The following is an 11,453-nucleotide window of genomic DNA, read 5'->3' as shown; positions in this document are numbered from 1 at the left end:
TAACACTAATCCCTCTCCTTATTAATATAATTATCTGTTGCCGAAGAACCGCGTCAACAATACCCTAGACCCGATTTTAGTTAAAATATTTTTAAATATAATATTTCATTTTCAGCTCTTCGACCACATTCTCAAATATTGTGAACTCATCTAATTTGTAACGACCAAAGAATTGATCTTATAATTGAAAATATTTAAACAAAAATCGAGTATAGAATACTATTTTGATTTATTTTGTAAATTACAGGATCCGAAATATAATTTAACAAAATACAAAAATTAATCGCGTATTAAAAAAAACATATGAGCTAAAATGATATTTTCCCTTAAATTAATATATTAATGCCATAAATTTTGAAAGGCAATGTTAAAATTCATATTTATGAAGGAAAAAAAAATCCCATTTTAAATTATTTGCATATTCTTCATAAATTATATTATAACATACCATTTTCTATATTCATACGATCGATTATATGAATCATATATTAAACATTTTTTAGATTAAAATTTAAAACTTCCCTTTGAAAAATTATTAAGTAACTAGGGTTTCAATTTACAAAACCCAACCACTCTTCTATCTCCCTCACTCACTCGCACATCAAGGCTCAACCCGCAGAGCCACCTTGCCTGAGCCGTCACCCCCGCAGAGCCACCGCCCGACGCCTGAGCCTTCTTCTGTAATCTGTGGCAAAGCCACTCCATCAAGTTCTCAAGTTGCCAGGTAAGTCTTTTACTCTTTTATAGCTTGCTATAGGCTAGAATAGCACTCCCAAATTCATTCCCTTCTCCATTCCAATACGATAAAATTTCACATTTTTTCTTCAGGATTTCATTCGCAGTGTTGTGTTGATTGATGGGTACGGAGAGGAAGAGGAAGGTGAGTTTGTTTGACGTGGTGGATGAGACCTCGGTCTCAGCGAAGATCACGAAATCGAACGGTAGCCAGGTGAGTAATAACACCGGGAACAGTATGATAAATTTGTGGAACGGCAAGGCCTACTCGCAGAGGTACTTTGATATACTTGAGAAGAGGAAGACCTTGCCTGTTTGGCAGCAGAAAGAAGAGTTTTTGCAGGTTTTGAGGGCTAATCAGACTTTGATTTTGGTTGGTGAGACTGGTAGTGGTAAAACAACTCAGGTTAGTATGTATGTTATTAACATATTATTTTTCATTACAATTTGTTGTTTACTGGAAATTACGGTTAGAAGAACAGTTTAAAGCTTGGGAATTGTTAATGATTACTTTGGCTTATTTATTATTGCGCTAATACTTTTAATTGATTATATTGAAATTGGAGGGAGGTTATGCAATTTTTATCTAGTTAATTTTGGAGTCTCTGGAGTTTTGACATATTGACAATAAGGGAAGATAATTAGGATTGTCTAAACTATAAACGTTCTTGAAATAATTGTGGCCATTCCTTTTCTAATGAGTTTTGATATCTGTAGAATATATATTAGTTTATCTATTTGTGCTTTTTCTGGGGATGCCTCGAGTAATGTAGAAACTTAACGTATTTAAGTTCAGTAATACCACTCAATTTGGACGTCTTTATGGTGATATCGTAAGCCAAAAATCAAATTTTGATCTTACCTAAGAGGGGTAGCTCCTCACATGGTCAGGCATATGGTTTGCTCCCACAACGTCTGAGTTCGAGTCCCTCCTTGGTACCTAAATAGCAATTGCTATGTAGTTTCTAGGTCCCCAATTATTGTAGCGTTAGGGGGGGAAATTTTTTATCTTATATATTTCTATCAAAATTATATATATATATGTATATTGATTGTAGTTGCTTGATGTTTACAGATCCCACAATTTGTTTTGGACGCTGTTGATATTGAAACTCCAGATAAAAGAAAAAAGATGATGATTGCATGCACCCAGCCTCGTAGAGTGGCTGCCATGTCTGTTTCTCGACGTGTAGCTGAAGAGATGGATGTAACCATTGGTGAAGAGGTTGGTTATAGCATTCGTTTTGAGGACTGCAGCAGTGCAAAGACAGTTTTGAAGTGCGTTTTTCTTTTAAATCCTACTTCTCTGTTTAATTTTGGGGTTTAACTTAGACTTGTGTATTCATTTGAATGGTCTCTCTTTAAGTGGCCTAACAATTTTTTTTTTCTGTGGTAGGTATCTAACAGATGGTATGCTTTTAAGAGAAGCAATGACAGATCCACTATTGGAACGCTACAAGGTGATAATTCTTGATGAGGCTCATGAAAGAACTTTGGCAACAGATGTTCTTTTTGGACTGTTAAAGGAAGTATTGAAAAATAGACCTGACCTGAAGCTGGTTGTGATGAGTGCAACTCTTGAGGCTGAAAAATTTCAGGGTTATTTTAGTGGTGCACCGCTTATGAAGGTTCCCGGTAGGCTTCACCCTGTGGAAATATTTTACACCCAAGAACCAGAAAGGGACTACCTTGAGGCCGCAATTCGAACAGTTGTCCAGATACATATGTGTGAGCCTCCTGGCGATATACTTGTATTTCTTACTGGAGAGGAGGAGATAGAGGATGCATGCCGTAAAATTAACAAGGAGGTTGCAAATCTTGGGGATCAGGTGGGTCCTGTGAAAGCAGTTCCTCTGTATTCAACTCTTCCTCCAGCTATGCAGCAGAAGATATTTGACCCTGCTCCTCCTCCACTGAATGAGGGAGGCCCACCAGGAAGGAAGATTGTGGTATCAACGAACATTGCTGAAACTTCTTTGACCATAGACGGGATAGTTTATGTTATTGACCCTGGGTTTGCTAAACAAAAAGTTTATAACCCAAGAGTAAGAGTTGAGTCCTTGTTGGTTTCTCCCATATCAAAGGCCAGTGCGCATCAAAGATCAGGGCGTGCTGGAAGAACCCAACCAGGAAAATGTTTTAGACTTTACACAGAGAGGAGTTTTAATAATGATCTTCAGCCACAGACCTATCCTGAAATATTGAGATCAAACCTTGCAAATACAGTCCTGACTTTGAAGAAATTGGGAATAGATGATCTGGTTCACTTTGACTTCATGGACCCCCCTGCTCCAGAGACATTAATGCGAGCACTAGAGGTGTTGAATTATTTGGGAGCGTTGGACGATGAAGGAAACTTGACAAAGTTGGGACAAATTATGAGTGAGTTTCCACTAGATCCTCAGATGTCCAAGATGCTGGTTGTTAGCCCTGAATTCAACTGTTCAAATGAGATTCTATCCATTTCTGCCATGCTTTCAGGTATCTTCTTCTTCTATCCTTACATTTTAGTTGTGTTTGTCATTAAGAGTTTTTTCTGCAGAGATGCATATATTGTCAGGTTGCATTATTATATAATGCAAACCTATTGAGTCAGCATGTGCATAGATGGGTATCTGTGCATATTGTGTCCGCTAACTGGTAAATGTGTACAAAAGTGTTATGCATTTATACAGTTAGAGTAGTATTGTGTCAAGTTAGGTTGTCATCAGCAACTGTCATGTATTGGTTTCATGCCCCCGGTCGGCATGCACCATAGGATTTCAAAGTAAGTGCTGATGCAGATAGTTGCAGTTTCTCAGTATTATCTCATGAATCACATGGTGCCGTCTCGCCTCTATGCTTCTGCTGACCTACTGTGGGCCTCCTCTGTGATAACCAATTTCTTTCTTAGTACCCAATTGCTTTGTCCGGCCTAGGGAGGCTCAAAAAGCTGCGGATGAGGCAAAAGCTAGGTTTGGCCACATCGATGGAGATCACCTCACACTTCTGAACGTGTATCATGCCTACAAGCAAAATAGTAAGTACTTTTATATGAAAAACCATGCTGGTTTACTTTCCTTTCCCATTCACAATTTCATATCGTATGCTTTTGTGTATAAAGTGAATCATGTTAACAGTTATATTTGTTTGCGTTAATGTTACAGATGAGGATCAGTCTTGGTGCTACGAAAATTTTGTCAACCATAGAGCGCTGAAATCTGCTGATAATGTCAGGCAGCAGCTAGTTCGGATCATGGCGCGATACAACCTCAAGTTATGCAGTACTGATTTCAGCAGCCGTGACTACTACATCAACATAAGAAAGGCCATGCTAGCTGGATATTTCATGCAGGTGGCTCATCTGGAACGCACTGGACACTACTTAACCGTGAAAGATAACCAGGTACCTTTAGGCCTTATTTATTTATTTTTCTCTATTATTGGTCATTGTGTGTTTACATACTAATACTTCATTACTTTACAGGTTGTGCATTTGCATCCTTCAAATTGCCTTGATCACAAGCCAGAGTGGGTCATCTACAATGAGTATGTGTTAACAAGCCGGAATTTTATACGTACAGTTACAGATGTTCGTGGCGAGTGGTTAGTCTCTCACAAAGTCTTTTCTTTTGTTTTTGTTTCTTTCTGCCTTGATCTTTAACTGTTCTTTATATGTAAATTTTACTTGGGCAACAGGTTAGTTGATATAGCACCACATTACTTCGACCTTGAGAACTTTCCTCAGTGTGAGGCCAAGAGAGTTCTTGAGAAGCTTTACAAGAAGCGTGAAAGGGAGAAGGAGGAGAGCAGAAACAGAAGGTGAAGTTTTTCCCGAATCTTTCGACTCCATATTTATCTCTCTAGTGGTGAAAATGTTGGATTTGATTTGATTTGATGATCCCCTCTGATTATCTTTTAAACATATTCTACCTTTCCCGGGGGATGCCCACATGTCACACTCGTCAATGAAAATGATGGAAGATGCAGCCATGTTTAATGTATCATTTTCTAGATAGCTATAGTAGTAGTTGACCATTATTATTACATTATTGTGTTATTTTTTATTTGAGTTGGATTTTGTGGTTTCATTTTCTAGAAATCACTAGTTGTTGAAAATTTAGAAGATGACATACCTGAGTCTGTTCTGCTGCCATATATTTTTGGTGTCATTGGAGTTTGCATAATTTGAAAACACAGCTTACTTTCGGATCAAAAAAAAAAAACCCAGCTTACTCTTCTTTGACATGGACATATATGTGGTAATATTGAATAGAATTTCAACAATAATACCGAGAGGGATCTTGAATTATTTGATTGGTTGGACTGCCGCTCTGTCAAAAAAATATTATACATTTATAGAGATAAGTTATTATAGAGTTTTTAGGAAAAATGTGGCTCAACTCAATTGCACTGTTCTAAGCCACCTTTTCTTCACCATTAATCTTTAGAAGCACCGAGTGTTTTGAAGTGATTGAAATGTGTGAACTTATTACTAATTCCTTTGATTATTTTAGTTTTTTTAAACAAAAGTAATGGTAGTGAAAATTTAGTCAATTTCACCACCCTCTTTAAGCCAGTTTGTACTAATGGGAATGAACATCCTTGAGCCTCAGGGACTCAAAAAGGGCAACAAAAATCATCACATGATGAACAACCAATCCATATCCGCATATACATTAATGTATACACTGTCATTTAAAAATATTAAAAATAATTACTACCCAATTTTCTCTATATATATGCCATATGTAGTTCAACATGTTCCTAGGAGACTACTGCTATCAAATATTGTGTCTAACCAAATAAAGATTGACACAAAATGATTTTAGCGTTTATTACATAAAAAGAATGAGACTTCTCACCTTTCTCTGTTAATTTTATCCGTCTTTGTTCATTTACAGTTAAAACTAAAAGTAAATTCTAAGATTTTAAATATCTTTTAGTGATTTTTAGAATTTCTTATATGTAAACATATTAATCAAGAATTAATATTCATATATGATCTATCAGCATAAAAAATCTATAGTGGGGATTAGGTTTACGTGTAGAATCTCACGACTTTTAAGATTATCACACATAATATAAACTGAAAAGGAAATACAATATTACAAGCCAGCTGTAGGGTACACATTTGAGGGACGAACAAAATAGGGACGCAAACAACATTTGACTACTTTGCATACCTACGAATAGGTTCTACACGAACAACTTATTTTGTTTGTCCATGTCATATAACTCTGCCACGTTATCTTGTTCTAAAAATGGGTATAACCTTCAAACCCCTAATTTTGTACTATGATTGTTCAATGATTTAAATCAAAAGGGCCAAAAAGGATAGTTAATATTATATAATTGAAATTATAAGTTCAGTTTTAGAATATATTTTGTATCAATAATAATAATGTAAATATAGTGATATATTATTATTATTATTATTATTGTAATTTCTTTATTATAATAATGCGTTAAAAATTGTAAATGGGGTCAAACTTTTTGACATGAGACGAGTTTAGGCAGCATGAAGCTGTCCCTCCAAATAATTCGGCCCAGACTCATATTCAATTCGTATCGGGCTGGGCCAGCCCATATTTGAAAGAGTAAGCCCAGCACAGCCCATTGGTCCGGCCCATGTTGTGCCGACCCACTTTCCTTATTCGGGCCGACCCATTTTCCTTATTTGGGTCCACTTTATTATTGCAAAAAAATGTGAGGATGGAGAATTAAACCCTCCACCTCCTCCTAAATAATCAATGGACTCACTACCAAACTAAATACATTTCTTTGTTTAAATTATAGTTTTAGATATTTTTATATTTTTTAATAATATTTTACACAAAATTATATCAAAGATAATTATTAGAATTTGAATACCTACTAATAAATGCTAAAAAAATTAACTCACAAATCTTAAAATAAATTAATATAATTATAAAATATAAACATTGAGAAAAATAATAGACATTTATTATCATTTTAATTTATAGATAATTGACAAATAAAAATTTATTATAATTATTAATGTCAAAATATCGGGATTTTTATCGTGTCGTGCTTTCGGGCTAGTTTGTTCGTGCTTTCGTGTCGTGCCTTCGAGCTTGCCGTGCCGTGGCGTGCTTAGGCCCATGTTGTGTCATGCCGTGTCTGGCCCAAGCTCATATTTTTTCGTGTCGTGTCGTGCTCGTGCCTCCCGGACTCGTGTCGATTTCGTATCGTGCTAGAAAGTCCGACCCGTATTTACAGCTCTAGGCACCACACAAAATATGGGTATATGCCTAGATGTCAGGCACAAAGGCATGACACGATAAGTTGGAATGCAAGATAAATTAAAATGATAATAAAATTCTAATATAAGGCATGACATAGCCAGACACGAACCAAATGTGGGTAGCATGACCCAACTAACTAGCCAACTCACATTTATAGATCCGTGGATTAGAAAAAAATAAATAAAATAACCATAACAATATTTACGAAACATCCTTTCAATATATATATATACATTTACAAAACACAACATTCTGCTACCAAAACTTATAAGAGGAAATTACATTTTGTACGAGATTTTTAATAGTGTGCAAAAATATGACTTTTTTTAATTTTACAGAAAAAAAGGTCAATTTATAGTTTTTTTTTAAGATTTTTCACTTTTATGAGTTTATTTTCCCTTTATTTGTATAAAAGTTGGTTTATGCCATAGTTTTACTCTTAATCAAATTTTATTAATTTGGAATGATATGTTTGTAATTTGATTATTATTTTTTCAGCTTATTTGTCTTTTTATACAATTAATTTTATATTAAATTTTTCTTTGGTTGTTTTGCAAAAAAAAATTCTTTTTTTTGTAACATGAATTGTGTTTATTATTATAAACATTTTTTTCTTTTTTTTTTAGATTGTGCGTTTCTTTTTTCAAACCCTGGGTAAGATAACCAGTTACTTGATAAATCTTTGACAATTATGTAAAAAAAATCTTAGAGCTAGGTTAAATAACATGTACCAAGAGAGGTAACTAGTTACCCTGAGATGAGTAATCTTCGGCCATAAGAAGGGTAACCAGTTACCATAAGAGGGGTGACGGATTACTCATTAAATATGAAAATAAACATCAAATTTGAAGGAAAAAGATGAAAAATATTTCATTAATAAAGGAAGAAGAAGTAACTTATATTTTAGTAACATATGTAACTCGTTACCATAAATAACCCATAAATACACACACATCAGAACGTGAAGGTAATCAGTTACCCCAAAAAATATACACACAAAAAATGGGAAGGCAACCAGTTACCCCTAAAAATATACACACAAAGAACGGGAAGGTAACCAGTTACCCCCATAAATATACACACAAAGAATGGGAATGTAACCAGTTACCACAGACCTGAAGATATAAAAAAAATCAGATCCGCCTCCTTTTCTCTCTCCCATCTTCTTCTCTTCCCTCACCAAGAACCCTAGTTGCCGCTTGGGTTCGTGTCTAGGCCACCTCCTTGCATCACCTCCGACCACGAACCACCTTCCTCCCTCGCCTTTGACCACCACCAGAACCCCTTATCCTCTGCACGCGAGCATCGTCGTTTTGGATATGGGTGCGTATTGACACCATGACTGGAGCTGAAGGTGGTTCGTCGTGGAGATGGTGGTGTCGCACCTGGGCTTGCGCTCAGATGGGGCTCTCGAACGGTGTTGGGGTCTTGGACGAGTGGGGCTCAAGCAGAGCTAGGGTCTCAAATGGTTGGAGTTGGGTTGGGTTTCATGAGGTGCGCACTTAAGGTGAATCGCAGGTGGTAGGGGTGCACGGCGGGCAGGTTGGGCAGGTTTTGGGCAGTTTGTGCAGTTTTAGAAAAACGCAACCCATAGATTTGGGCGGTTTTTTTATGGGCGGATTTGTGGGGTTTAATGAGCAGGTTGGGTTGATTTAAAATTCAAAATTATCAACTTATGATATTTAACAAAACAAAAAAAAGTAAACTATGAAGTTATAACTTATACATTCTTTACTCATCAATGTCATCATGAATAATAACTTGATAAAATATTATCATATCTTAAACTTGAATTTAAAACTTCATAAAAAAAAATTGTAATAATTATATAAACTATACAAATTAGAAATTATATTAAACTTACAAATTCACACATTGATAATTTCAACAATTTCAGTTTTATTATGAAAAGTTTCACTAATATTTAAATCATCAATACATGTAACATTATTTATTTTTTCATCTTTTTTCCCTAAACAAGTTTTTGTGTACAATTCCTAAGTTATTACCATTAATCTCATAGCAATGAAAGCTTTCATTAAAAAGTTAAATATTTGGACTAATATAAATATGTATATATATGTCTAAATATAAATAATACAATGATTCACATCTCAAAATCTAATATTAAAAGGATTACAAACTTTATAATTTTCAATGAAACATTTATGGGTTGTATTTTTAAATTTAGATTATTATTAAAAAAATATATACAAGAAAAAGTAGCGAGTGCGGGTTGGACCCATCTTATATTATTGCAACCCGTACCCAACTCATCTAGTGGCGGGTTCAAAGCGGGCGAATTTTGATGAATTGGGCGGGGTGGTGAGGGTGGGTGGCTGAAGATGATGGTGGAGATGGTGAGGCAGGCGAGTGGAAGACAAAGGAGGTGGCGGCTAAGGCAAAAGGAAAGAGAAGAAAGATGGGAGAGAGAGAACCGTGCGACTGGGTTTGGAGAGAGAAAGAGTTTGTGTGGCTGGGGTTTGAAAGAGAGAATAGTGGAATGCTAATTTACAATAGTCCATATGTTTGGCTAATGTGCTTTGGTTTTAAATTTAATTTTCATATTTTAGTTAACTAATAATTATGTTTCCCATACTTTGATATTTTCTTTAATAAATTTTCTCATACAAATTAAAAATAAAAAAGTATAACTTTCATATTTTTGTAAAATGATGGCTTGAAAAATTCTCAACTTATTATTTGGGTTTCACCCCATGAACGATGCAATCCTACTCCATTTGGGCCCATAGTCAGCAAAAAGAGATGGGCTACGGCCCAAATAAATTTTAAAAACACATTTACTACATTTGTTGAAACGATTTCAACAGGGGTGGTGGCGCAGTTGGCTAGCGCGTAGGTCTCATAGCTTCTGAGTGATCCTGAGGTCGAGAGTTCGAGCCTCTCTCACCCCATTTAATTTGTTTTTGTTTTTTTGTTTAAGTTTTCTAATCTTTGAGTTAATTGTTAATTATTTATTTATTTATTCATTTATTTTTACGAAAAAAAAAGAAAAAAAAAAAACAAGCCAGTGGACATAGGCAAATGTGCTCAATGATTTCTAGGATACTGCCATGCCATTAGCTGGAGCACGAGATACATCACAAAATCCCTTTCTTACAGATTACGATGAAAAAGACAATGAAGTCAACCTTATAATATAAAAACGAGTTTTAAATTAAAACAAAAACAAAAACATAATGATTATCATATTTATTTATTCATTGTACATTTGCTTCAATTTACCTACCCACATTTTATCAAATCATCCTCTACTCTAATTTGAAGAACGCTAGTCAAATCTACAAATAAAAATATATCATTTCATATAAACAGAATTAAACTAATGATCAGCTATTAGCAAAAGCAAATAATTAAGATTAGGGCAGATCTGTAAGATAAGAATTTGTAGAGAGGAAATACAATTCACTAATTGGTACGTATAAATGAATTGATCAAGTAACTAATAACTTAATTTTAAAGAGATTAAGAGGATGATTATTGATTATTAGACTTATGAAAAAGCTTTATTATGACTTAAGTATTAGAATTTTTTTTTTATAGGCACCTCTCGATCATTTTTTACGATATCACTCTAAATTCGAAGTGAATCATAAATTGAAAAAAGAAAAAAAAAGTAACATTGTTTTTTTTATTTTTTAAATTCAACAACTGGTATGGATAGAAAATCATGATGATGGTGTGATAAATGCAAAATCATCATGCAAAATGTTACTGATTTAGAAAAAATAAAATAAAAATGATAGTGATATTCCATCTATCTATGTATCCCAAAGCTTATAATAATGCCCCAATATTGAATAAATATTTTTTGCAGAACCTGAATCTGTACACATCCCTTACCAGTTCATCCCATAAAGAGTTAAAAAAAAAAAAGACTACTTTCTCAGCAAACTAATAAAATGAATAAAACAGTGGTCCTATACTTTCTTTTGGCTTATTATTTATTATTATTTTTAAAGGATTTTGGCTTATTATTTAATCACCTCTCATTGATTTTAATGCTCGTATTTTGTCGGTGCAAATGAAATTAATACTTAAATAATTAATTATGCTTAATATAAGAATCTCTCTCAAGCTTTGTGTATAAATTAATTAACGAAATATTTGTAACCGAAGTATTTAAATTATTGTGTTTGTAGCACTTAACTATACAAGTTATATTTTTGGCAGCAAAAATATTTTCCGTCCATGTTTTGGTGCAGTTTAGTATAGTTGTCTGTTTCGTTGTTAAGTCCACCTACATAGTGTGAAATTTGTTTATAATTTGGGTACCTTCATCGCAATAATTTTTTTAATTTGGTACTTTCATCGCAATCATCTTTTAAATTAGGTACTTTCGCCGCAACTATCCCTTTAATTTAGTATTTTTGCCTACTACGTGTTACAGATGAACTTAGCAGTGAAAATTGACGATTGTACTAAACTGCACCAAAACATGGATGAAAT

At 34.3% G+C, this 11,453-nt stretch overlaps 1 protein-coding gene and 1 non-coding gene across 4 annotated transcripts; both read left to right on the top strand.

The window, feature by feature from the left end:
• Positions 1-549: 549 nt before the first annotated feature.
• Positions 550-4,872, top strand: LOC133805350 (probable pre-mRNA-splicing factor ATP-dependent RNA helicase DEAH2). 3 transcript variants are annotated; one of them, XM_062243510.1, is made up of 8 exons: positions 554-724; positions 829-1,141; positions 1,811-2,013; positions 2,132-3,216; positions 3,629-3,754; positions 3,882-4,120; positions 4,202-4,320; positions 4,414-4,872. In XM_062243510.1, exons 2-8 carry the CDS (start codon positions 857-859, stop codon positions 4,538-4,540), a joined length of 2,184 nt encoding a protein of 727 aa, XP_062099494.1. In that variant the 5' UTR covers positions 554-724; positions 829-856; the 3' UTR covers positions 4,541-4,872. The 3 variants fall into 3 exon arrangements, 2 of the variants coding, with proteins under 2 accessions (XP_062099495.1, XP_062099494.1); XR_009878938.1 differs by lacking the exons at positions 4,202-4,320; positions 4,414-4,872 and having other exon boundaries at positions 550-724; positions 3,529-3,754; positions 3,882-3,918; XM_062243511.1 differs by lacking the exons at positions 3,882-4,120; positions 4,202-4,320; positions 4,414-4,872 and having other exon boundaries at positions 550-724; positions 3,537-3,752.
• Positions 4,873-9,813: 4,941 nt separating this feature from the next.
• Positions 9,814-9,898, top strand: TRNAM-CAU (transfer RNA methionine (anticodon CAU)). The gene is given in 2 exon segments: positions 9,814-9,851; positions 9,863-9,898. It is a non-coding gene; the product is annotated as a tRNA-Met (tRNA).
• Positions 9,899-11,453: the final 1,555 nt, after the last annotated feature.

This window comes from Humulus lupulus, chromosome X (genome assembly GCF_963169125.1).
Source record: "Humulus lupulus chromosome X, drHumLupu1.1, whole genome shotgun sequence".
Classification (NCBI taxonomy): domain Eukaryota; kingdom Viridiplantae; phylum Streptophyta; class Magnoliopsida; order Rosales; family Cannabaceae; genus Humulus; species Humulus lupulus.
This window is presented reverse-complemented; position numbering and strand designations above follow the sequence as displayed.

Coding starts and splice junctions, on each gene's coding strand:
- LOC133805350 (XM_062243510.1), top strand. CDS start 857: ATGGGTACGGAGAGGAAGAGGAAGGTGAGTTTGTTTGACGTGGTGGAT. Junction 1,142..1,810: donor GTAGTGGTAAAACAACTCAG/GTTAGTATGTAT, acceptor TGATGTTTACAG/ATCCCACAATTTGTTTTGGA. Junction 4,321..4,413: donor ACAGATGTTCGTGGCGAGTG/GTTAGTCTCTCA, acceptor CTTGGGCAACAG/GTTAGTTGATATAGCACCAC.